Source organism: Podarcis erhardii, assembly GCF_964252035.2.
Source record: "Podarcis erhardii genome assembly, chromosome: 4".
NCBI classification, from domain to species: domain Eukaryota; kingdom Metazoa; phylum Chordata; class Lepidosauria; order Squamata; family Lacertidae; genus Podarcis; species Podarcis erhardii.
In genome coordinates, this window is record NC_138508.1 from 18,768,017 (window position 1) to 18,792,941 (window position 24,925).

At 47.2% G+C, this 24,925-nt stretch overlaps 1 protein-coding gene across 1 annotated transcript in view; it reads right to left on the bottom strand.

Annotated features, from left to right (window-relative positions):
• Positions 1 to 747: 747 nt before the first annotated feature.
• The window catches only part of MAML2 (mastermind like transcriptional coactivator 2), a 156,008-nt gene continuing 131,830 nt past the window's right edge, over positions 748 to 24,925 (bottom strand). The window contains exons 3-5 of the mRNA XM_081860155.1: positions 12,852 to 13,034; positions 8,872 to 8,983; positions 748 to 5,299 (exon numbers count right to left, since the gene is read on the bottom strand). Coding sequence (XP_081716281.1) covers positions 4,308 to 5,299; positions 8,872 to 8,983; positions 12,852 to 13,034 — 1,287 coding nt within the window. The 3' untranslated portion in view covers positions 748 to 4,307. The remainder of the gene's footprint in view (positions 5,300 to 8,871; positions 8,984 to 12,851; positions 13,035 to 24,925) is intronic.

Genomic DNA, 24,925 nt, shown 5'->3' on the forward strand with positions numbered 1-24,925 from the left:
CGCTGCTCTGGTTCGCCAGAAGCGGCTTAGTCATGCTGGCCACATGACCTGGAAGCTGTACGCCGGCTCCCTCGGCCAATAAAGTGAGATGAGTGCCACAACCCCAGAGTCGGCCACGACTGGACCTAATGGTCAGGGATCCCTTTACCTTTACAGGCATGGTGGGTGGAGCATTTAGAGTGGGGTTCTACATAAGGAGGGAGCAGGAGTAGCAGAAAAAGGGGGGAATGTGCTAGGCTAGGGTCAATCTTTACCACAGCGGCTTAGGACACAGCATGAGAGGAAGGCGATAGCAGTAATTCTGGGCCCAGCCATCCAAGTGGAGAGTCAAAGAGGGAAAAGCTTAACATATTTGCACACCTGGTGATTGAGGGATTAATGGGGGAAGATCTGAAGATGAGAAGGGCCCTAAACTTATTCAAGTGAAGAGCTCACTCAGTGTTTTCTGAACCACTGGGGCCCTGAAGACCCCAGGAATCCACTGTGGGAGGGTGGAAACTCTCCCCCCACCCCCAGGGTTATTCCAATGTAACAGTTTGTGCGAAGAAGTCCTCATTCAGCTCCAGGAAAGATGCTGAAGTGCTGCAAAGAGGAAACAGGTCTTGAGAAAGCAGCCTGATGCAAATTTGATCTGGAACACCAAATCAAATTCCCCAGAGATTTCTATAGCATTCTTTGCTTTCTCAGAATGAGCAGCACACTTAAGGAATTTGGCAAGTGTTCAAGGTGCCATTACAAAGCCGGAGATCAAATCCTCAACTTTTATTTTGAGATTCTCCTCCTGCCTCCTTTTAAGCCATTTCTTAAGTCTCAGAATGAAAATAAAACAATTATATCATACAAAAAGAAAAAAGAAAATCCACCAACAACATTGTATATTAAGATACAAAAGGTAAGCATTTTTTTTTCCCTTTTCTGTATAAAATACAAAGTTTGGACAGTACACTTTTATTCCACATGTGTATAAATATAACCCAAAGAATATGATTTCAGTATTCCTACCAAAATATTACATTTTGTTTTGTACAAAAGTTTACAAAAAGTTTCTATATATTTACAACCCAATACTGAGAAGAGTTCCTGATTCAATAATGCAAAATATAAGGGTAGTGCATTTTTTACTGTAATGATACAAAGAAGATATATAACGGTATAAAAAAACTGCAGGGTTTGCCTTTGTTTTCAATTCATAAAAAAACCCCACAACCCAGTGTTTCCCTGTTTTGATCACAAAGGTGCCATCAGTGGGTAACTTTTCTCGCACGTGTCATTCTGAAATAAATGGAAAGAGGCACAAGCCTGTGGCAGTTCCACAACTCTGGTTAATTTCAGAAGCAGAGGCTCAGAATCGGTAGTCTAGCATCTTTGAGCTGCTATGGGTCCGCAAACGGAGTGTTAAAAAGGTGGCTGGGGCTATGAGCAGCTCATCATTTTGATCACCCACAATGCCCCAGAACGATGCTACATTGGGAGTGTTGTCGATAATAAATATGGTGGGTGGCTCACTGCCGCAGCACCCCAACTGTCTTTTGCTGGATATAGTCTCTAACTATTGTCACAGTCATGGCTTCCCTCCAAAGGACCATGGGAAATTTAGTCTGCTAAGAGTGCTGGGAACTGTCTCTCTATGATGGGTGTCCCAACACCTCTCAGCATCCAGCAGTTCCCAGGATTCTTTGGGGGAAGGAACAAATTGAATTCCCCCCTTTCTCTCAATATAAGGCATGGGAAGGCAAACTAAGGCCCAGAGGCCGGATCCGGCCCAATCACCTTCTAAATCCAGCCCAGAACTTTGTTAGCCAGAACTTTGTTAGCCCCAAAATGGAAAGTACCAGAATTAACAACAATAGAAGAGTGGCAGATGAAGATGGTTGATTATGCGGAACTAGCAAAACTGACCTGTAGAATCCGAAATCAGGAGGAAGCAAAATTCCAAAAAGACTGGAGTAAATTTATGGAGTACATAAATAATAACTGTAGAAATTTGAAGACTCTGGCAGGACTGAAATAAATCTTACGATGTAGATGGGATTGGATGCAATAAGAAACTGTGGAAAAGTACCTGACCTAAGAAAACCTGTTGAAGGGAGGGAAGGAAGTCAATGCTCAGCAGAGTGTGGGGAAAGAATGTGGGTAAATGATTGTTGAATTTTACTGTATTTTGTTTGTTTGTATTAAATGAAACACCAATAAAAAGCATTTAATAAAAAAAAAAAAATCCGGCCAGTGGACGGTCCAGGAATCAGCGTGTTTTTACATGAGTAGAATGTGTCCTTTTATTTAAAATACATCTCTGGGTTATTTGTGGGGCCTGCCTGGTGTTTTTCCATGAGTAGAATGTGTCTTTTTATTTAAAATACATCTCTGGGTTATTTGTGGGGCATAGGAATTCATTCATATCCTCCCCCCTCAAAATTTAGTCCGGCCCCCTACAAGGTCTGAGGGACAATGGAGCGGCCCCCTGCTGAAAAAGTTTGCTGACCCCTGGCACTGACATTTTGTGTGTGTGTTTGTACAGAGACACTGGGATTCCCTTATGCAGAGGACATCCACTAGAGATTACCCCAGAAGAACAGCCTCACATCTCAGCCCTGATTGGCTGGTTTAAAGTGGGGAGATACATGAAAACGGCTCATGGTCTAGGAGCCTGCAGGCTGTGGAGAAGATGCTTTCGGAGGTGAAAGGTAATGTAGCCAAGTGTGTTTGTGTTGGGATGGAGAGGCTAAATATTACACATTTCCCTGGAGCTAACTAGTTAAATCTTAGGCCCATATTCTCTGATCCTCAATCTATTTGGTACTCCGTATTTATTCTGCTCTATAAGCAAGAGACTGGGCAGGCAGCAAAGCCACTTGGTAGCTGCCTTGGATGGAGGCATTAATATTTCAATAATCTGGCACAGGGAGCTGCCTCATTCCAAGGCCACATCTGCACTATACATCTATGGGGCCACTTTAGCCCCAGAGAATCCTGGGAAATGCAGTTTCTTAAGGGTGCTGAGAGTTGTTAGGAGACCCTCTTCTCCTAAAGAACTGCAATTTCCAGAGTTCCCAGGGAAGAAGGGTTGGTTGTTAAACCAACTAGACAACTGTAGCTCGTGTGTGTGTGTCTCCTAACATTTCCCAGACCCCCCCCCCCTTTAGAAAAAAACCTTTATACTTTTCAAGTTTTTACATTTCACTAATTTTACAATCATTTTGACATTTCATAGCTTGACTTCCTTCCTTCTCTTTCTGTGGTTCCTTAAATTTATTTTTAATATCTTCTGCATATCTCAATTAACTTAATTTGCTCATTTATTCATCTTCTTTAAATATACACTCTTATGACGCTGTAGGTTATTAAAACAATCCTGCCAATGTTTTTATCTGTTTACAATTTATCTGTAAATATTCAATAAACCTTTTCCATTCTTTAATGTATATCTAAAAATGTTATCTTGATTTCTTAATTCTTCCGGTAAGTTTTGCCATGGCAAATCTCCCAGAACCCTTAACAAATTATATTTCCCAGGATTCCTGGGGGCAGGGGGGAAGCCATGACTGTTAATGTGGAATCCGTTCTGGAAGTCTGTTCGACTTCCAAAACGTTTGGAAACCAAATCTCGGCTTCTGATTGGCTGCGGTAAACTTCCAAAAATTGTTCGCAAACCGGAACAGTCACTTCCGGGTTTGCGACGTACGGGAGCCAAAACGTTCAGGAACTAAACTGTTTGAAAACCAAGGTATTGCTTTTGTCTACACAGGCAATCTGTGGCCTTCCAGGGTTTCAGACAGGTCATTCTGCTTTACCTGGCAGTGGCAGGAATAAAAGCTGTGACCCTCTCTATAAAAAGTATGCACTCGATCAATGCACTTTCCCGATTCCTCACAGCTGCTCCTGATAAATTAACTCAACAGTCTCAGGCTGGACGTTATCTAGGGGTATACCTTTTCTTCTCTGTTCAAGATTTGTGGCTGCATGTCCGCACGCCCAAGTGAACACCTACACAAGCTGTAGCCTACACAAGAGTAGGACAAGCAACTGACGTCTCCTACTGTGCTCTTGCTTAGCTTTCTAGGTACGAAGATGGGCCTACACATTTTGAACGGGTGCAGACACCTCTTTGATTTTGCTCCTCATTGCGGACCACGAGGAACCCCTTCAACCATCAGGAGAGCAAAGTTTGGTTGTCTTGAAACACTCCAAAGACACATTCCCTCTGAAAAACTTTGTGGAGTGCAATCCTGGCTTTCGGGCCTTAAAAAACCAAACACCACTACCACGGCCACCCGCTCTGTGAGTTTGCAACTGCCTGCTGCTCGGCCTCAGGAGTGGCCACCTAGGATTTCATCAAGATTGATGTCCTTCATCCAGTCGTCGTTACCCGGCTCTGTTTTTAACAAAGAATCGATGAAGTCCGGGTCGCTGTTGAGTGCCGGCCCCATGCTGTCACCTTGCTGGTTCAGAAAGTCAAACGCCAGGTCGCTGGTGTGGTCGGTTCCCTGGTAGGCCCTGGCGGAAGCCTGGCCACTACTAGATGGGAAATGGTTTGACAGCAAGGAGTTCGGCGCTGCCATGCTCACCCCCGGTGCATTTAAGTGTGGCACTGTCTGAGCCCGTACCTGGCCAGGCCTTGCCCCCAGGGATTTTGGCGCCCCAGCCGCTTGCCCATTTAGAGTTTGGTTCATTTGGCCCGTTGGTGTTCTCATCTGGGGGGTGGCCAGCTGGTTAGGAGCAGGCCCCATGGCGCGCTGGGGAAACTGCTGGTGGGCAGATGGGCGCTGCAGCGGCTGGTTTGTATAGGGGCTGCCCGCGGGGAAAGGGGACCCCACGGCCTTGCGTGTTTCCTGCTGCTTCGCTCCTGTTTCTTGTGAGGCCCAGGTCTGAGCTGCCGAATTGGAGTTGACCATGACGTTCAGAGGCCTTGGTGCAGAAGAAGTCCCTTGGTTCAAGCTGAGTTTGCCTTGCTGAGAGCTCATCCCGGGCCCGCCGTCATACGCCGACAGGCTATTATTACTGCCTTGCCCCGGAGGCCCTTGCCGAGATGCTCCCGAATTGCTTTGCTGGCTGGGGATCATTTGGTTCGGGTTCCTGTGCTGCGACACTTGGCTTGCGCTTGATGCAGCCACGCTGTACGCGCTCGGTTGGCTGCAAGGAATGTTCCCGTAGCAGACCATGTGGCGTGTCGTCGGGAGGGAAGGCATTCTGGCTCCGTGAGTGGTGGTCAAAAGACCGGACGCCTGCAGCGAGAGGCTGGGAGTTGAAATTGAGTTGGAAAAGCAGAGGTTGGAGCTGGCGCTCACGGCTGGTGATCCACCTGGAAAAAGGATGACGGGAGGAGAAAGAAAAATCTCTTATCGATCATCTAGTTGTAGGTTCTGAACAGGACCCTTGGGCCAGAGCATCCATGGGAAACCCTCCCACCAGAATCCCATCACAACCCTATCGGAGGAAAAGGAGCACGACTCTCTGGACATTTCTCTTAGCCCTGCCAGGTCCTTAGAACATGAGAGAATTATGTGTTGGTCCCTAAGCATCATCATCATCATCATCACTATCATCATGGTGATGGGTCTCCCCAGCCACTCTGGGCGGCTCCCAACAGAATATTAAAAACTCAATAAACCATCAGACATTAAAAACTTCCCTAAACAGGGCTGCCTTCAGATGTCTTCTAAAAGTCAGATAGTTGTTTATTTCCTTGACATCTGATGGGAGGGCGTTCCACAGGGCAGGCGTCACTACCGAGAAGGCCCTCTGTCTGGTTCCCTGTAACCTCACGTCTTTCAGTGAGGGAACCGCCAGAAGGCCCTCAGCGCTGGACCTCAGTGTCCGGGCAGAACAATAGGGGTGGAGACGCTCCTTCAGGTATACTGGACCAAGGCCATTTAGGACTTTAAAGGCCAGTACCAACACTTTGAATTGTGCTCGGAAACGTACTGGGAGCCAATGAAGATAATTTAGAACCGGTGTTATGTGGTCCTGGCGGCCGCTCCCAGTCACCAATCTGGATTAGTTGTAGTTTCCGGGTCATCTTCAAAGGTAGCCCCAAATACAGTGCATTGCAGTAGTCCAAGTGGGAGATAACCAGAGCATGCACCACTCTGGCGAGACAGTCCACGGGCAGATAGGGTCTCAGCCTGTGTAACAGATGGAGCTGGTAGACAGCTGCCCTGGACACAGAACTGACAGTCCCATCAGGAAATGAGAGCACTCGTCTTCCGCTGCTGGGTTGGGACCCACTACCAGGTTGCGGCCTGAGCTAAGGTCGGCTGCAACTGTACCACCACCACCATACAAATATATGCTAAAAGACTAAGAAATGGGACTGCAATATAAGAATGTACTAAGAGGTGAATGTCCCATCTAGTCCAGCACCCTGTTTTCACTGTGGCCGACTAGATGGCTGTGGGAATCTCATAACCAGGACCTGAGCACAAGAGCTCTCTCCCTCCTGCAGTTTCCAGGGGCCAAGGTCCCTTCGGGCCCCCAATATTTGAGGGGGATGGCCACCCTGAAGCTGATGGGCATTGCTGTTCAAATGGCATGTGTGTACTGCGTCACATGACCCACTATGCATGGTGGGCTTACCTGGTCCCTCCCCAATATTTTATTCAAGTTGGCACCCTTGGTTTAACTTTTATCTGAGCTGAATCCCTCAAAGTTCAGCTTTGGTGGATGTCCAATGAGGGGCAGTGACTGGCCCAAGGTCACCCAGTGAGCTTCAATGGCACCCTAACCACTACACCATTATGGCTAGAATTCCTCCTCCGCCATTGGAACGAAGCAACCTTCCAGACGTAGCAAAACATACCAAAGAGTTTTGGAGTCTCTTGAAGGAAAGCTGGAACATGTTGACTCGCAAGCCCTATATTCTTTGGGTAGAGACGTGAGTTGCCTAAAAGGGCACCGCGGTTGGGACATTGGTTTTCTATCTCACTCCAAAGACAAAGTTTCCTTTTCCCTCTCTGAACTGCTTGCTATTTTTAGCACCCTCCCCCCTTTTTTTGGCCACACTGATTTAGACCAGATGGGAAGAAATTTCACTCCAATTAGTGTCGAGCAGAAAACATTACCAGACCTTCGATACCAAGAGAAGTGAGTCAGTGATACTGGGGGATGTGTCGTTTTTTAAATTCACGCCCAGGAATGACAATCAATGCAAGGAGTGAGGCCTACAGCCCCTCAGGCCCCCACTCTGAGATAGGGAGAGCAGAGGATTTAGTTCTGTCTGCATTTCCAAGTGCACTGACCTTATTTGCTGCTCCCAGACTTACACATGGAGCGGAACGCAGCTAAGAATCTGACTGCACGCGTCTGTTGATTTTGCAATACGGTTTCAGTTAAAATAAAAATGCACATATGCATATTCGAGTGGAAAAGGCGTACAAAACCAAAGCATGGAGGCCGGGGGGTGGGGTGGGGTGAAGCTGGTACAGCAAACATTTCTGCACATTTTTATAAGGTCTGAGTAGGGTTTACCAGTCCTGGCTTCCAGACAAGCACCCATAGTTTGCAAATAGATGTCCGTCACATGCACCCTTTGTAAGTGGGGCAGGGAGACTTCTTCCGCCTGAGGACTGCATGTCTCAGGGACAAATGCCAGTGGTGGGTGGAGCGAGAGGCAACAGCGAGCTGAGCGACGGATGCAAATTTTACCTTTGCACAGTAGCTTAATTTCTACACATGCATGCACATCCCTCTCTATCCTCCAGCCAGAATGTTATGTACTGAGTTGAATAGGATCCAAAATGCAGCAGTCTGATTGGTCCTAGAACAACAGGATTTAGAATGCAGCAGTCTGATTGGTCCTAGAACAATAGGGTACAGAATGCAGCAGTCTGATTGGTCCACAGGAGCCACCCAATCCAGCTCCAGGTGGAAGTGAATCCGCAACCTGATTGGCCTACAGGAGAATCCCGGAACTAGCCAATCATGTGTGGCCCATTGTGTAAATAATGTATATAAAGCAGACATTCTGGGGGAACTTCCATTCCTCCTCACCACTATGAGCTGAATAAAGAACATGAAATCCACTCTCGACTCCGAGTATATTTCACAGACCATTAAGAGGCGGGGGATACTTCCAACCTAGGAACCCATTTTAAATTTCCTCAAAACCACCCCCATTTTCAGGGGCGGTGTGTTTCTCAATACATGCCACCCCTGAAACAGCAGGAGGGGAGAGTGTTGTCCCACTCAAGTGCTGCTTGTGGACTTCTTGCGGGAATCTGGTTGGCCACTGTGAGAGCAGAATACTGGACTAGACGGGTTACTGGCCTGAACACAAAGACAGGTGTGGTTGCGAACTGTTGGTGGGACAGAGGGCTACATTTCCCATACAATGGAACCTCGGAAGCCGAACGCCTTTGAACTCTAACGTTTCGGCTCACGAATGATCGAAAACCGGAAGTGATTGTTCTGGTTTTTGAACAACTTTCAGAAGCCGAATGTCTGTGTGGCTTCCGATTGGCTGCACGACACTCCTGCAGCCAATCGGAAGCCGCGCCTCGGTTTTCGAACTGTTGAACTGAAATATACTCAGAGTCCTGTAGTGATTTCATGCTCTTTATTGCAGTGACTGAATTGCCCCTCAAACCTCAGGCTTTTATATACATTATTTACACAATGAGTCCCATCTGATTGGCTGATTCTGCTTCCCTCCTGGAGCCTGATTGGTCTTTCCCTGCAGGCCAATCAGTTGTTGCATTCTACGATCCTACTTGCCTATTGTTCTAGGATCCAAGCTTAGTACATAACACTTAGTACATAACACGAACGGACTTCTGGAACGGATAAAATTCGAAAACCAAGGTACAACTGTACTCAAAAGCAGTTGAGTCATTGGCAGCTGTCCTCTTGTTTACTGCTGCCTTCAACCGTGTTTACCTGAGTACTGATGTGTTTGTTGCATGTTGACCGGGTTCCTTCTTTGGTCTTTATAATCTGGCGGGGGCCTCGTCGAGTGCCGGTTCAGCTGATCTTGCGGAGTCATTTTCTCCTACAGGATTAGAAAGAAAAGAGAAGGTGAACCCATTCTCTTGGTTAGCCAAAAGGCGAGCGATCTGAACGTGAACGTAGCTCGAACGGCTTTTGTATTCGGGGGAAGACTCCTGCGATGCCGGTTTCAAGGCCATGGCACAGAAGGAAGCATGGTGTCAGGAAACTGCCATCGGAGCCAAAGGAGGAGAGAGGGCTCCAGAGGGATGCCGGAGAGGGTCCCAGTAGGGAGAGAGGCAGCCCATCCGCTGGGGAAGGAAATCAGCGTAGCACCAGTGGAGAAGGGGGGCAGATGGGGGAATCGGAGAAAAGGCTCCTGCACTCCTCACCGGAGACCAGCGGGGAGAGCACGGGTCCTCCGCTGCCCACACCCTCCCTGCGCAGAAGACTTCCGCGCAGGGAGAGTAGGAGGCGACTGGGCGTCAAAGAACTTCTTTGCTGGAAGAAGTTCAAGAAACGCCCACTGATGGATTCTGCCAGCGATTGAGACAGCCACGGAGGGGTGGCTGTCCGGACAGAAAGGGTTCACCCAGGTAACTCAGCCAGGTGTGGCGACGACTTACGCACGAGCAACCCCCTAGAACCATTACACATGGGGAGGTTTTGCAGATGTTTCTGACGTGCAGATTCTGCCGCCTTCCCATATGACATCAGGCGGGGTGTCAGGGAACGAGTTGGGTCAGCAAAGAGAGGATCAGGGTTGTGTATAGTGAAGCTTTAAATGTTTGATTGTGCTTTTTATATTTTGCTGGAAGCCACCCAGAGTGTCTGGGGCACCCCAGTCAGATGGCAGGCATTTAACTACTACTACTAATAATAATGGGACGCGGGTGGTGCTGTGGGTTAAACCACAGAGCCTAGGGCTTGCCGATCAGAAGGTCAGCGGTTCGAATCCCCGCGACGGGGTGAGCTTCCGTTGCTCGGTCCCTGCTGCTGCCAACCTAGCAGTTCGAAAGCACATCAAAGTGCAAGTAGATAAATAGATACCGCTCCAGCGGGAAGGTAAATGGCGTTTCTGTGTACTGCTCTGGTTCGCCAGAAGTGGCTTAGTCACGCCGGCTCCCTCGGCCAATAAAGCGAGATGAACATCGCAACCCCAGAGTTGGCCACGACTGGACCTAATGGTCAGGGGTCCCTTTACCTTTACTACTACTACTACTAATAATAATAACAATAACAACAACTACTACTACTACTACTGTTGGCTGTATGCTTCAAATCTAGGGAAAATGCTAGAGAATACAAAACTTGAGACAAAACTATATGTGATTCTAAGGGCGCAGTTACCAACTACATTAGGTTTTTAAAGTTTTAATTATAAATGTAGTGGGCCTCCCTATTTTCATCAAGACATAGGGAGAGAGGGGGGGGGAGGAAATTTTTAACCCTTCCACCCCCAGTCACAATTCTAATGAAAACTGCATCCCCAGTGCCATTATTAGCCTTAGAAAAACACTCCCCTTGCTGCCAAAACTGGACAGAATAATAAACCTATACCCAGCAATTGTGTTCTAAACACTACACACAATTATTTCAGTAACCTTTGCAACAGGGATCATGGAACTGTAGCGTTGGAAGGGACCCTTAGGGTCATCTAGTCCAACCCCTTGCAATGAGGGAAACTAAAGCATCCATGAGACATGGCCATCCAACCGCTGCTTAAAAACCTCCCACCTCCCAAGGGAGTCCTTTCCACTGTCTAACCTGAGGCTCTCCAATTGGTGTTGAGACGCCATCTTCCACCAGCTCCAGTCATCATGCTCAATGACGACAACAACTGGTCCCCTATCCATGCTTTACAACAACCTTACAAGGTAAGGTAAAGGTAAAGGGACCCCTGATCATTAGGTCCAGTCGCAGATGACTCTGGGATTCCGGTGCTCATCTCGCTTTATTGGCCGAGGGAGCCGGCTTACAGCTTCTGGGTCATGTGGCCAGCATGACTAAGCCGCTTCTGGTGAACCAGAGCAGCGCACGGAAATGCCGTTTACCTGCCCGCTGGAGCGGTACCTATTTATCTACTTGCACTTTGATGTGCTTTCGAACTGCTAGGTTGGCAGGAGCAGGGACCGAGCAACGGGAGCTCACCCGTCGCGGGGATTCGAACCGCCGACCTTATGATCGGCAAATCCTAGGCTCTGTGGTTTAACCCACAGCGCCACCCACATCCCTTACCTTACAAGGTAGACCGGCCTTATTATCCCCATACTGCCTGCAGATGGGGTACAAAAAAAGAGAGGGTGGCTTCCAGAAAGCCAGCTGGATCTGGGACTTTGGTCTTCTGGCTGCCAAGATCCATGCCTACTTCTGACATACTTGGCAAGGCTTCCCTGCTAACACCCCCCTCCCCTCCCCCAAAAAAAGGGAGAGGGGAGAAGCCAGCAGCACGAATTGGCTAAAAACTGGTTTTTCGAATGCCGTAACTCTCCCTCTCTTTCCCTCTCAGCAGATTGTGAAAAGGAGTTCTCTCTTCCTACAGAAGGAAGGGATTTTCAGCCCAGCTCTGCAGTCTGCGAGAGGTTTCAGTAAGCAGAGAAAGTGTCGCCTGAAGGTATGCAGGCACTGAGCATGGGTGGTCCCTGTGCGCTGCCAGGATCTGCTGAGGAAGGAAATGGAACTTTGTTGCTGTGCGCCAGCAACTTGGCTGCCCGGTAACCTGCTTTCCTTATGGCTGAACATACAGCCTCCCCAACTGCCCTGTGTCAGGCTGCTAACTTGCACTGAGGAATCACTGCAAGGTTGGAACTTTCGGTGGCAAAAAACAAACAAACAGAGGCTCCACATGCAAAAGGTGTGGCAGGTTTAATTCCTTTGCATCCCCAATTCAAAGGACCTCCAGGCAACTCCACAAGGCGCCAGGAACCAAAGGAGCAGAAAAGACTTTCTATGTACGCAGCGACAGATGCTACTAGCCCAAAGATGGAAAGAAGACAAAGTCCCTATCAGGGAAGAACAGCAAACTAAGCTGTTGGATTATGCCGAAATGGCAAAACTGACCGAAAAGCTCAGGAACCAAGAAGACCAAAACTTCAATAAAGAATGGGAAAAGTTCATAATTTACTTGAGAGACCACAGTAAGCAGATGAAAAAAATAGGAGGGTTGCAATAACACTTGTAATGTAGACGATATTAAGGATAAACTGGAGAGATATAAAATTTGGACGATGAAATAATATGCAGTTGAAAAGGTTTATAATAGGACCCATGGAGGGGAATGTGGGAAATCGAGAAATCTCCAAATATGGATATGTATTTTGTGTTGTTATAACTCTATACTTGTAAAATCAAATAAAAATTATTTCAAAAAGAGGAATAAAAATACAAGACACCGGGAAGTGTCGAAAGGACTGTCGAAAGGACAAAGTGGAGGTCTGACTCAGAGTATGACAGCTTTGCATTGCGCATGAAATTTAACCTAGACAGCACACCCCAATCTTTACACACTCACTGGCTGTGGTTTTGCACTACTCTAAATCCATGGGAGGGTCTGTTGTGGGAATTGCACCCATGTGCAATTGGTGCAGGGAATCTATTTGCACTTTTACAGTCTGGATTGGGACCCTAGCATAGGGCATGGGGGTGGGCCTTCAACCCTCTGCCACCCACTGTGTTCCTGATCAAAAAATGGCGCCCCACGCTTGCAATCTGTGTTGGAAAAAAAGCTCCCATTGGAAAAACAAAAGCTCCCATGGAAAACAAAAGCTCCCATTTGCTCCTGTGCGAGCTTCCCTCACCCTCCAAATAAAAGGCAGAGCAGGTGAAATGGGCAGACTAAAAATGGCCCAGTAGCTGTTTTCGCAATACCAGCTTCTGAATTCTACATGACACCGATTTACATAGAAAATAAAATAGGGAATCTGAAAATTTACTGCTTCAGTTAGTATCTTTTGTTGCTGCTGCTGCTGGTGCTGCAGAAGGAGTTGTTGCTTCAGCTGCTGATTCAGCAGAGCTTGCTGAGGTGAGCTCATGTAGCTGCTCGCAGCATTTGGATTCGTGCAAGCGTTTGACGTTGGATTGGGGCCTGCGCTTTGGCTCAGCACGGAGTGTTGATCCTGCAGAAGAAAGAAGAAGGAAAAAAGAGGATGATAAAGGCTCGCAAAGATGCACATGGGCAAAAAAGGACAACCAGGGCTTCCTCAGGCTTTTGGAGGCTGATTAGAAGATGGGGCCTTCTGCGTTCAGCCGTGGGACGGCTGCAGCAGAAACGCGGATGAGGAAATTAAGAGAAGCAAGGGAAAATTACAGGACTACTCCTGTGGTTGCAGCAGAAAACCTTGGCTTTCTAACAGGAGCTTACAGGAGCTCAAAGGAGAGCCGCCATAGCTGTTTGTAGAAATAAGTGTGCTTATACAGCAGTGCCTACATCAACAGAAACCATCAACACAGTTACTGCAGCATGACCCACTTCTGAAACTTTCTTCCCTGTGGGATGGAGAACTTATCTGTCTATTTGCTATCCTTTTGCTCTCCTTTTCGCTGAGGTCCAGCGCCGAGGGCCTTCTGGTGGTTCCCTCATTGTGAGAAGCAAAGCTACAGGGAACCAGGCAGAGGGCCTTCTCGGTAGTGGCGCCCGCCCTGTGGAACGCCCTCCCACCCAATGTCAAACAGATAAACAACTACCTGACATTCAGAAGACACCTTAAGGCAACCCTGTTCAGGGAAGCTTTTAATGTGTGACATTTTAGTGTATTTTTGCTCTCTGTGGAAGCCACCCAGAGTGGCTGGGGAAACCCAGCCAGATGGGCGGGGTACAAATAAATCATCATCATCATCATCATCATCATCATCATCATCATCTCTCATTACAGTGGTAACTTGGGTTACATACGCTTCAGGTTACAGACTCCGCTAACCCAGAAATAGTACCTTGGGTTAAAAGCTTTGCTTCAGGATGAGAACAGAAATCGTGCTCTGGCGGCGCAGCAGCAGCAGCAGGAGGCCCCATTAGCTAAAGTGATGCTTCAGGTTAAGAACGGACCTCTGGAACGAATTAAGTACTTAACCCGGGGTACCACTGTTTTTTTCTCAAGTCATTTCTCACTATTCCTCCCAGCTCTGCCGACACCCCATTACACTCTAGCATGACCCACAGACAGAGCTCAAAGCAGGGTTGTGCTTGATGGTCACTGCCAAGGATCTGAAATTAGGGTGCAATGTGTATCTGTGCCCAGAGACTGTAACACATTCCAAAAGTACTAGAATTATAGAGTCAGAAGGGATTGTGTAAATCATCTGGTCTAGCCTCCTGATCAATGCAGGATCTACTAAGCAAGATGCAACTTTGGCTTCCCCAACAGGTAATCCCAGTGCTTCGCTAGGCAACCTGTACCATTGCTTGTTGTTTGTGTTAATTAATTACCCGCCCTTCACCCTAAGATCCCAGGGCAGGTAGCAACAACTCAAAAACAACATTATAAGCCATTTAAAAATCACAAAAAAATTAAACCACAAAAATATATTCTCTCTCTCTCTCTCAAAAAAAGTTTCTATCTCTGTCACACTCTACCGTGACCAAGAAACAGAACTATGGACAGGGCTAGGCAGTTAACAAGGCAGCTCACTCTAGTCAAGGAACCTTTAGTTCTCAGTGGCTTCCATTCAATTCAATGGGACAAACGAAGGGTTCATCCACACTTCCTCAGGTCCTGCTGATCCCCCCTGGAAAAAACTGCTCTTTTGCACTCAGTTGGAACAAATGGAAATTCAGGGTTTTTCCAGATTGACATTTGCTCCAGTTTAGCACTAAAGAGTGGGTTTTCCATGGGAAAGGAGCACGGTGGGGGGAAATTGACAGACCTGTGCTTTATAGTCATGGGACAAGTGGGGATGAGCCCTAAATGTCTCACAGTTGGGGAAACTGATGGAACGGGACAAAACTGACCTCCTGGTCCAAGCAGTGACCAACAGTGGGCTCCTTTTGTCTCCATCTAATGCTACCCCTGAATCAGATTTGAAAAGTCCATTTTCATAGAGGAACCAGTACAGATGGGTACACAGCAGGGGTGAGAGCAATTGGTTAAAGAGACGTTTTAAAAAGTGGGTGACTGATTAATTTTAGGTTGCAAGATATTTTAAGGTTGCTGTTTGCTAAGGTCTTGTGCAAACTACCGGCCTCCTTAAAGTATTTTGAAAGGAAAATTATGGCTAAACAGATTGGCTTTGCATTCCATTTCCAAGCTACGCTCTTCCTTTAATATTGTTGTCTTTTTATATCCAGTAATGGGATTCATCTGGTTTCACTTTGCACAGACAGTGCAGATGTCCCCCACTCACTGCTCTGAAATTTATGGCAAAACTAAGGAATAAAAATTATTTCATTTCTCCAGAAACTACCGCACTTTGCTTTTTTCATATAAGCTGGGCAGCACACACACACACACACACACACACACACACACACCTCTCTCTGGCCCTGCTCCTCCACATGGCTCACATGCTCAGCTCATAACCACCAGAAGCCATATATTCAGTATTGTGGGTCTGACTTGGTGGAGCTCCCTCCCGGCTAAGACTGAACCAGCCCCCAACTCCCTGCTGAATTTTAGGTGTTTGACAAAGAACTTTCCATTCCAGTAGGCATTCAAGGTCCTTTTCTCTCTTTATGATAATTGATTTTATCCGTTGAATATGCTTTTTTGTAAAAAAAATTATGTACACCGCTTAGAAACCTTGGTGATTAAGACATATATCGAAGCCTGTGAAATAGATGGCGGATAGTTAATCAGGACCCCAGAGAGAGAGAGTTGCGTCCTTTCTCAAGCTCCAGATTTGCTCTTGCGATCACGTAGCAACAGCAATGGCAAAGCAGCCCTTCGTCACCAGCCTTGTCAAGCCTTGAAAGGCGGACAAAGGTTGGCCGTGATGAATCATGAAGTGGTGTCTTGTTCGCTTCTGCACGTGCTCAGTGCAGCCTCCTGCCGGGGCAGTCTGACATATTTCCTGTCTGGGCTACAGGGTCCCCATGCGCGATCAAACAGGGCTGCATTTATTTTATAAAATGTCCACAATGCACGACGACACACGCTTCTGAATTCCCGTTGGCCAACATTTCATCACTTTCTCTGGGTGAAAGTGTCTGAAAGCATGAATCATAGGAATACAGGAAGTTGCCTTGTACCAAGTCAGATGACTGGTCCATCCACCTCAATATTTCTTACACTGACTGGCAGCAGAGCCAGGGAGTCTCTCTTAGCCCAACTTGGAGGTGCCAGAGATTGAACTTTGGAGCTTCTGTAAGCTATGCAGAGGCTCTGCCAGTAAAGGGACCCCTGACCATTAGGTCCAGTCATGACCGACTCTGGGGTTGCGACGCTCATCTCGCTTTATTGGCCGAGGGAGCCGGCATACAGCTTCCGGGTCATGTGGCCAGCATGACTAAGCCGCTTCTGGCGAACCAGAGCAGCACACGGAAACGCCGTTTACCTTCCCGTCGGAGCGGTACCTATTTATCTACTTGCACTTGACATGCTTTCAAACTGCTAGGTTAGCAGGAGCAGGGACCGAGCAACGGGAGCTCACCCCGTCACGGGGATTCGAACCGCCAACCTTCTGATTGGCAAGTCCTAGGCTCTGTGGTTTAACCCACAGTGCCACCCGCGTCCCTCCTAGTGAGCTGTTACCTCCCCCTAAATCTTAAAAGGCAAATAATGTGCTTTGCTTAGTGTCTTCTTCAACATGCAGGCTTATAACTGGTGATGATCTGTTTTACTTTCTTACCAAACTGGGGTGCAGCAAGCAAGGAGGGTTCTAACTACTTTGCCACCAAAAATCCCCAGTCCCTGACGCTACTACTTCCTGAAAGACGGCAGGTGGAAATGGTGGCATCAGAGAGCAATTTCTGATTGGAAAATTAAAATCTCCCTCCTCACTGAACCACGCACCCTATCTGGGTTGAGGGGTACATGGCTGACTTTGAGATATAGCACTACAGTGGAACCTCAGTTCCCGGACGCCTCCGTTGTCGTACATTTCAGTTCTCGAATGCCAAAAACCCAGAAGTAAATTGTTATGTACTGAGTTGAATAGGATCCAAAATGCAGCAGTCTGATTGGTCCTAGAACAACAGGATTCAGAATGCAGCAGTCTGATTGGTCCTAGAACAATAGACTACAGAATGCAGCAGTCTGATTGGTCCACAGGAGCAATCCATCTCCACGTGGAAGTGAATCCGCAACCTGATTGGCCTATAGGAGAATCCCGGAATTAGCCAATCACGTGGGGCCCATTGTGTAAATAATGTATATAAAGCAGACATTCTGGGGGGAACTTCCATTCCTCCTCACCACTATGAGCTGAATAAAGAGCATGAAATACACTCTCGACTCCGAGTATATTTCATAAATGCTTCCTTTTTTGAACGTTTTTCAGAAGCCGAACATGCTACACAGCTTCTGCTGAGGGCAAGAAGCTCTTGCAATCAATGGGAAGCCACACCTTGGTTTTCGAATGGGCTTCCGGAACAGATTTCGTTCGAGAACCGAGGTACCACTGTATAAATCTTTATCTGTAAACACATATTTACATTCTAGGGGTTGATGCCCCCGCAAACTTTGCTTGCCAACCCCTCTCCAACCTCCACCACTCCTCTCCCACCAAAGCCCCCTACCCTTAGTCCTTGCCCAAGCCTTTTCCCTCCCAAACCTCTCCCTTTTCTCACCAACCCTCTGCAGCTCACCTGTGCCACTCCTTGCTCAACCTGTTACACCACTGCAAGCCCAGATACCTCACTGACTCTGGCCACCTGTGCTGCTGACCACACCCCTTGTTCCACCTGTCCAGCCACTGCAAACCCAGCTTGCGCGCTGCTGCCACCTGCACTGCCACAATCTCAGCTCCCTTGCCATTCCTCTTGCTTGCCCATGCCATACCCCTGCTACAATTCTACGAGTCTATTGGTCACAGGGTTGTGGCCAATGTCGGTCTTGCTCACCACAGGTAACACAAATAACAGATCCTTTGCCTTATACGTTGAGTACAACACAGTTGGCTGGGACCCACAGATCTGCATGATATTTGCGTTTGCTGGTGACGCACAATTTAACCATAAGGTAATTAATGGAAATTCATTTGTGACTGCTTATCAAGACAGGATTCTAAGCAGAAACAAAGAAAGTCTATAGACTTGATGGCAGGATTTAAATAAACATTCACATCATTAGTACAGTGGTACCTCGGGTTACATACACAGACTCCGCTAACCCAGAAATAGTGCTTCAGATTAAGAACTTTGCTTCAGGGTGAGAACAGAAATCATGCTCTGGTGGCACAGCAGCAGCAGGAGACCCCATTAACTAAAGTGGTGCTTCAGGTTAAGAACAGTTTCAGGTTAAGAACAGACCTCCGGAATGAATTAAGTACTTAACCCGAGGTACCGCTGTCTTAGAAAATGTATCGAAGATAGGGAAATAATATGGTGTACTTATTTTCATTTTTATGTTTATAGTTCAAATGTTATTGTGTAAGTATACTATTAGTATTTTTTCTTTTAGGAGGTAGCAAGGTGGGTGAAAGCAGAAACAAATCAGAAGTGGAAGTCGGGGGAAGCCTAGGAGGGGAGGGAGGAAGGAATGAACAGAAAATGTTATGGATATGAGATGTATGTAATGAATGAAAAAGAAAACTGAATAAAAATTTAATTAAAAAAACAAAAACAAACAAACAAGGATGGGATTCAATGAGCCAAATATTAAAACACAAACATCCCTAATTAAAACATGTAATAGGAAGAACCCCACTGAAACCTTGCGGTAATTAAAACAAAAACTCAGGATGAGAGTTTGACCGACCTAAACGCCATTTTAGGTCGGATCTGGGGGCTGCGAAACCTCAGATAACGTTCCCAAAAGGTTCCTTGTCTGAGGTTTGGGAAGGCCTCCAAGAGGCACAGATCCAACCGTGATCCCCACAAAGTCACCCCTCTGACTTGGCAGAAGCTTCCTTGCGGAGGCTGCCAGAGCGTGGCTGTGTTGTCTGTTGCGGCCCCTCGCAAATTGAGGTGCGTTCCTCCCACCAACTCAGAAGAAGGAAAGACCCACTGCGCTGGGAAGTGGGGTGGAGGAGAGCCCAGCTTTCTGGGTATCCCTCTCCGTGGGAAGTCAATGTCCCAATTCCACCTTCCTAGAGATTTTTGTTTTTGTTTTGCAAGATGCTTTTTCTTTATCTATCTCCAATATTTTAAAGCTGCCCCTCACCAGAGAGTGATATCAGGGCAGGGTACCATAAGATCAAGGGACGCAGGTGGCGCTGTGGTCTAAACCACAGAGCCTAAGGTTTGCTGATCAGAAAGTCAGCGGTTCGAATCCCCGTGATGGGGTGAGCTTCCGTTGCTCAGTCCCTGCTCCTGCCAACCTAGCATTTCGAAAGCACGTCAAAGTGCAAGTAGATAAATAGGTACTGCTCCGGTGGGAAGGTAAACGACGTTTCCGTGCGCTGCTCTGGTTCACCAGAAGTGGCTTAGTCATGCTGGCCACATGACCCGGAAGCTGTACGCCAGCTCCCTCGGCCAGTAAAGTGAGATGAGCGCCACAACCCCAGAGTTGTCCGCGACTAGACCTAACGGTCAGGGGTCCCTTTATCTTTACCATAAGATCAGTTAAAACCAAGGAATATAGAAAGCTGAGTCGGAACACTGGTCCTTTGCTGAGCCAGACTAAAGGTCCTTCTTGTTCCACAGTTTGCACCAGCGATGGAGAATCACAAGCCCAGGAGCCAAAAGAAACCCTCCAAGTATTTTGATCTGGACCTTGCAACTTCTTAGGCCACACTTTTCCCAGCCTTGCTTCAAAATCCCTGAGAGTATATTTGCCTGGCTGGAATATGTCCTTGATAATGACTCTAATATCCCAAGGGCTGTCCCACGGAGGATGGGGCAAGCTTGTTTTCTCCTGCTCTGGAGGGAAGGAGTTGAACTAATGGCTTCAACTTCAAGTTACAGGAAAGGAGATTCTGACTAAACACCAGGAAGCACTTTCTGATGACAGAGCTTCCCTTGCGAGGTTGTGGACTCTCCTTCCTTGGAGGTTTTAAACCAGAGGCTGGATGGCCATCTGTCTTGGATGCTTTAGCTGGGATACCTGCATTGCAAGAGGGTTGGACTAGATGACCCCTGGGTACCTTCCAAACTTTGCTATTCTATGGTTCTCACTTGCCTGGGTGGAGGACAGGAAGGGCCACGCTTGGTTTGTTTTCGGTTGTTAGTTTGTTAACGTCGCTAATATTGCTTTGTGGATTATGAGTGCTGTCGTGCTTTGTGAACCTTATAACATGACTTTTGTTGCGGTTGTGCTTCTTTAGCTTATTTTTTTTTAGTTGTTTTGTTAATAGTGTTTTATAGAAGGGGGTTGTTTTGCTGACGACTTGTAATTACTACCGATGGATGGCTGATTATTCTATGTGATTCATGTTGCAACTGCGGTGTTCTTATTATTGTTATTGCATGTGAGCAGTTTTGTGAGTTGTGTCAGTGAAAAGCAACACAGAAATATAATTTAAAAAAATGTAATGAAATGATACTTGTGTGTGTGTGTGTGTAGGTGAACAAGAAAGGAGCGGAGAGAGAAAGAAAATATTCTGACACCGTCATGTTCTTAAGAGATTAAAGTAATCTTTTATACGGCACGGAGGAACTGAGATAGAGAAGGGAAGATTACTCGAGCCAAGAGTAATGTGTGTTTGCATGACTCAGTTGTTTCATTTACGCTGCCTCTTTGCCATAATCATGCACAATTTCTTCCAGGGAAGGGAGAAAATGTGGCTGAAAGGAATTGTCTTTTAAAAAGAGGAGGAGGAGAAGAAAAGCGGGAGGTAAAATTATCTTTCCCACCTTACAGTAAATAAAAAGATATTTGAGGTCTGATATAATACATGCCTGACTGGTGATTGACCTATTTTGCAGAGTTTGGAAATTAACAACAGAAAAAGTTGCTGGCTTCCCTCTCTCCTTTCAGTCACCCCAACCACAGGTATGCATGCCAGCGTTTCATTACACATTCTTCTCGTGCTCAAGGCCTGACAGTGAGATCATATCTACATTTTGTCCTGCTGAGGCCATCCTCGGTTCGCTCCAGCAATCCAAAAAGAGGGGTGGGTGGGAGGGAGAAAAAAAAGACAACATGGGGCAGCAGTTATTCTTAGGAACTGTGTAACTGTCGGGCACCCAGAGATTTTACAATGTGCCATCTTTCCCCTTGCATTGCGGGGAAGGGCAAATCATTCAGTGGGAGAATACAGTGGCAGTACCTCGGTTTAAGAACAGCCCTGTTTACAAACCATTCGGTTTACGAACTCCGCAAAACCGGAAGTAGTGTCCTGGTTTGCGAACTTTACCTCGGTCTAAGAACGGAAGCCGAACGGTGGAAGAGCACCGGCGGTGGGAGGCCTCATTAGGGAAAGCGTGCCTCGGTTTAAGAATGGCTTTGGTTTAAGAACAGACTTCCAGAACGGATTAAGTTTGTAAACGGCGGTACCACTGTTCATGCTTTCAAATGCAGAAGATACCAGGTACAATACCTGGGCTTTCCACGTAGGACTCTGCGTTTGAATCGTCAGTGTAGGAGCCCAGGGGTAGGGAATCTCAGGGTCAGGGCCAGCCCTACGATGAGGCAGAGTGAGGCAGCTGCCTCAGGCGGCAGTTGCTGTGGAGCGGGGAGTGGCCAGAGCTATGAGAGCCCTGTACCACTTGCAACAGCCTGCTGCCCACAAGTGCAGTGGAAGACATTGTCCTTTCATTAGTATTGGAGTAAGGTTCAACTACTAGTCCAATTGGCTTCCGTGTGTGCCTTGGGGAAGGGCGCCATCTTGTCCGTTGCCTCAGGCAGCAAAATGCCTTGGGTTGGCCCTAATCAGGGGACTAATGTAACCCTCCAGGCTTCTCTGCCTGGCTCTTGGGACTCTCCTGCCAAAGAGCGAGCCGGCAGTAAATCACACCGTTCAAAGCTGGAGTTAGCAAAAAACATGATCTTACCTTGGCTGTGTGTCAGGCCTATCAAGCACAGCAGCTCATCTCCGCTAGGTCTTATAACATGAATCAGTTGCCGAGAATGAAAGTCCCCTTCTCCCCAGGGCTTTCCCCAAGCCATCAGGATACTGAGTCTACATGTAGACTTCTGCACTGCTGAACTATATAGGTCAGTCAGTAGAGCATTTGCAGGGGTTTGGACTAGATTGACCCTCGTGGTCCCTTCCAATTCTACAACCTAGTGGACAAAGGTAAAGAGTCGTATCTGTTGCTCCATCCATATTTTCATCCAACCATGCCCACCACTGGAATTTGGCCCCTGGAAAGCTGCCTATGACAAAATGTGGCCCTTGGGCTGGAAATTTTCCTCATCAAACAGGGGCTTGCACTACAAGGTCTTCAATACCCTGATCCACACTACAGTTCTATTAGTTTTACAGTTTTAAGATGCTTACTGGGTTGCCCCAGCCGCTCTGTGCAGCTTCCAACATATATAAAAATAATAATTGAACATTAAACTTTTTTTTTTAAAAAAACTTCCCTGTACAGGATTGCCTTCAGACAGCTTGGGGGTGAGATAACACCATATCATCCAACATTTCTCTGATGAAAACAGGGGCCACCTGCCATATCCTACGACATTTCTTTAATGAAAATAGGGACATCCTAAGGAAAAGTGGGACATTCCAGGATCAAATCAGAAACTGGGACAGCTTGTCTAAATCAGGGACATCCCTGGAAAATAGGGACACTTGGAGGGTCTGTGTGCTTTCCACTTTAGTCCTTCTAGCTGTATTTTCAGCTAGAAAACACAGGGTTTCAGGCAGGACAGTTTTCGGGCCCTACCTGCGGTTGCCAGGGATTAAATTTGGGACCTTCTGAATGCAAAGCCCCTTCCCCTTCATTTATCAATGCCCTTCTTAAAATGTGACACGTGCACACCAGACCTGGACACAGTATTTCAGATGCAGCCTGACATAGGAAGATACCTGCTGGATCAGAACCGAGATCCACCTAGTCAAGAAGCACCACAATTCCAACAGCAATACCCAAGAGATACTTTGAGGAAACCGCCAAGCAGAGCTCATGGGCGAAAGGTTTCAGTTGGAGGAGATTAGGAATCTTTCTTTGATTGCTTTGGGGATTTGATTTCAGTTGCTTCTTGCAAGGAGCCCCTTAAAGCAGGGGTCTTCTTCCCTGGTCCCATATATCTAGACTATGTTAGGCATCATAAATTGGAGAAACGGAGATTAGAGAGCGGGGAGAAGGTTAAACTCATCGCTGAGATCTTTTGGACTTATTGCTTTGTCACCTGAAGGCTACCGGAGTCATTTGTTGATTTTAGCTGCATGCTGATGCTATCTTTTCTGTTGAGTTGATGTGCAAGCTTGGAAGGGGATCAAAGCTCAGTGGCGCAGAACGCATGTTTTGCACGGGGGAGGGCCCTGAAAGCACAAATCGGGGAGCTGTTAACCGACCAGGGATCCCAGGCATGTTGTTGAAAAGCACAGGTTGTATACAGGCTTAGCCATGATTAAACTCATTGAAATAAATGGGTTTTAAACTATCAGAGACATCACCTTGCAGAAAAAGGTCCGTATAGTTAAAGCTATGGTTTTCCCAGTAGTGATATATGGAAGTGAGAGCTGGACCATAAAGAAGGCTGATCGCCGAAGAATTTTGAATTATGGTGCTGGAGGAGACTCTTGAGAGTCCCATGGACTGCAAGAAGATCAAGCCTATCCATTCTGAAGGGAATCAGCCCAGAGTGCTCACTGGAAGGACAGATCCTGAAGCTGAGGCTCCAGTGCTTTGGCCACCTCATGAGAAGAGAAGACTCCCTGGAAAAGACCCTGATGTTGGGAAAGATGGAGGGCACAAGGAGAAGGGGACGACAGAGGACGAGATGGCTGGACAGTGTTCTCGAAGCTACTAACATGAGTTTGACCAAACTGCGGGAGGCAGTGGAAGACAGGAGTGCCTGGCGTACTCTGGTCCATGGGGTCACGAAGAGTCAGACACGACTAAACAACTAAACAACTAAACAACAACAACAACACAATGGCTTCCTATGTCCTGCAGCGCAACATTTGGGCTGCCTAAACACAACACATTCAAAGCACATTTCCCCAATGGCAAAGAACCCTGGAAACGGTATAGTTCATTAAGGGCCGCTGGGAACTGTAGTTCTGTGAGGAGCGAACTGCATGTTCCAGGATTCCTTGGGGAGCGTGTGCGCTTTAAATGCACAGCATCTGCCCAGCTCAAACATTGGCTATCCAACTTTCCTTTCAATTCTGTTCCTGATGTTTTCCAAAAACGCCCCTTGTGGCCGGCAGGTGGCGCCTGCCTCCAACATCTTGCAGAGCTCTTATTTTGTGCCAGAGGCAATTAAGACATCTCTTATTATAATTGTTCCGTGTTCATTTTTCTCCTGCCGTCTTGTTTATTTTCCCCCTCCCACTTAATCTATGGGAAAAAAGACTCTCTCTTTCTCTCCCTCTCTCTCTCTCTCTCTCTCTCTGTGCGCGCGGAAACAATAATACGCCGCTTGCCATCCCTCTTCTTCGCTGCCTGCTAAGTTTTCTCTCCCTGGGCCTAAGCTGACATCACAGGCACGCAGGTATTCAGGAAGGCCAACCGCAAGTTTAAAAATAGCTGGGAGCTGACTTAACCGTTCGGATCAGGGCACTTCACCTTTTCACTCTATTTGTTGAAGCAAATTGCTGAGTTTCCCTGGAAGCGGGTTATGTAACCTAGATCGTCGTGGAAGGAGGAAACACAAAGCAGAATTGGAAGAAGCAGCCCCTGCTCCCCAAACACCCACCACGAAAGCAGGTGCTGCAGACAGGGGCAGCTTTGAAGAGAGCCACCTTTCTCCGCGCCTGGTTGTACGGAGACTCTCCCTCTCCCCGTTTTTTCTTCAGTCAATGAAGACATGGGTGTGATTGAATGACTTCTAATGTTTAATGACACGTTTGCTCCCGT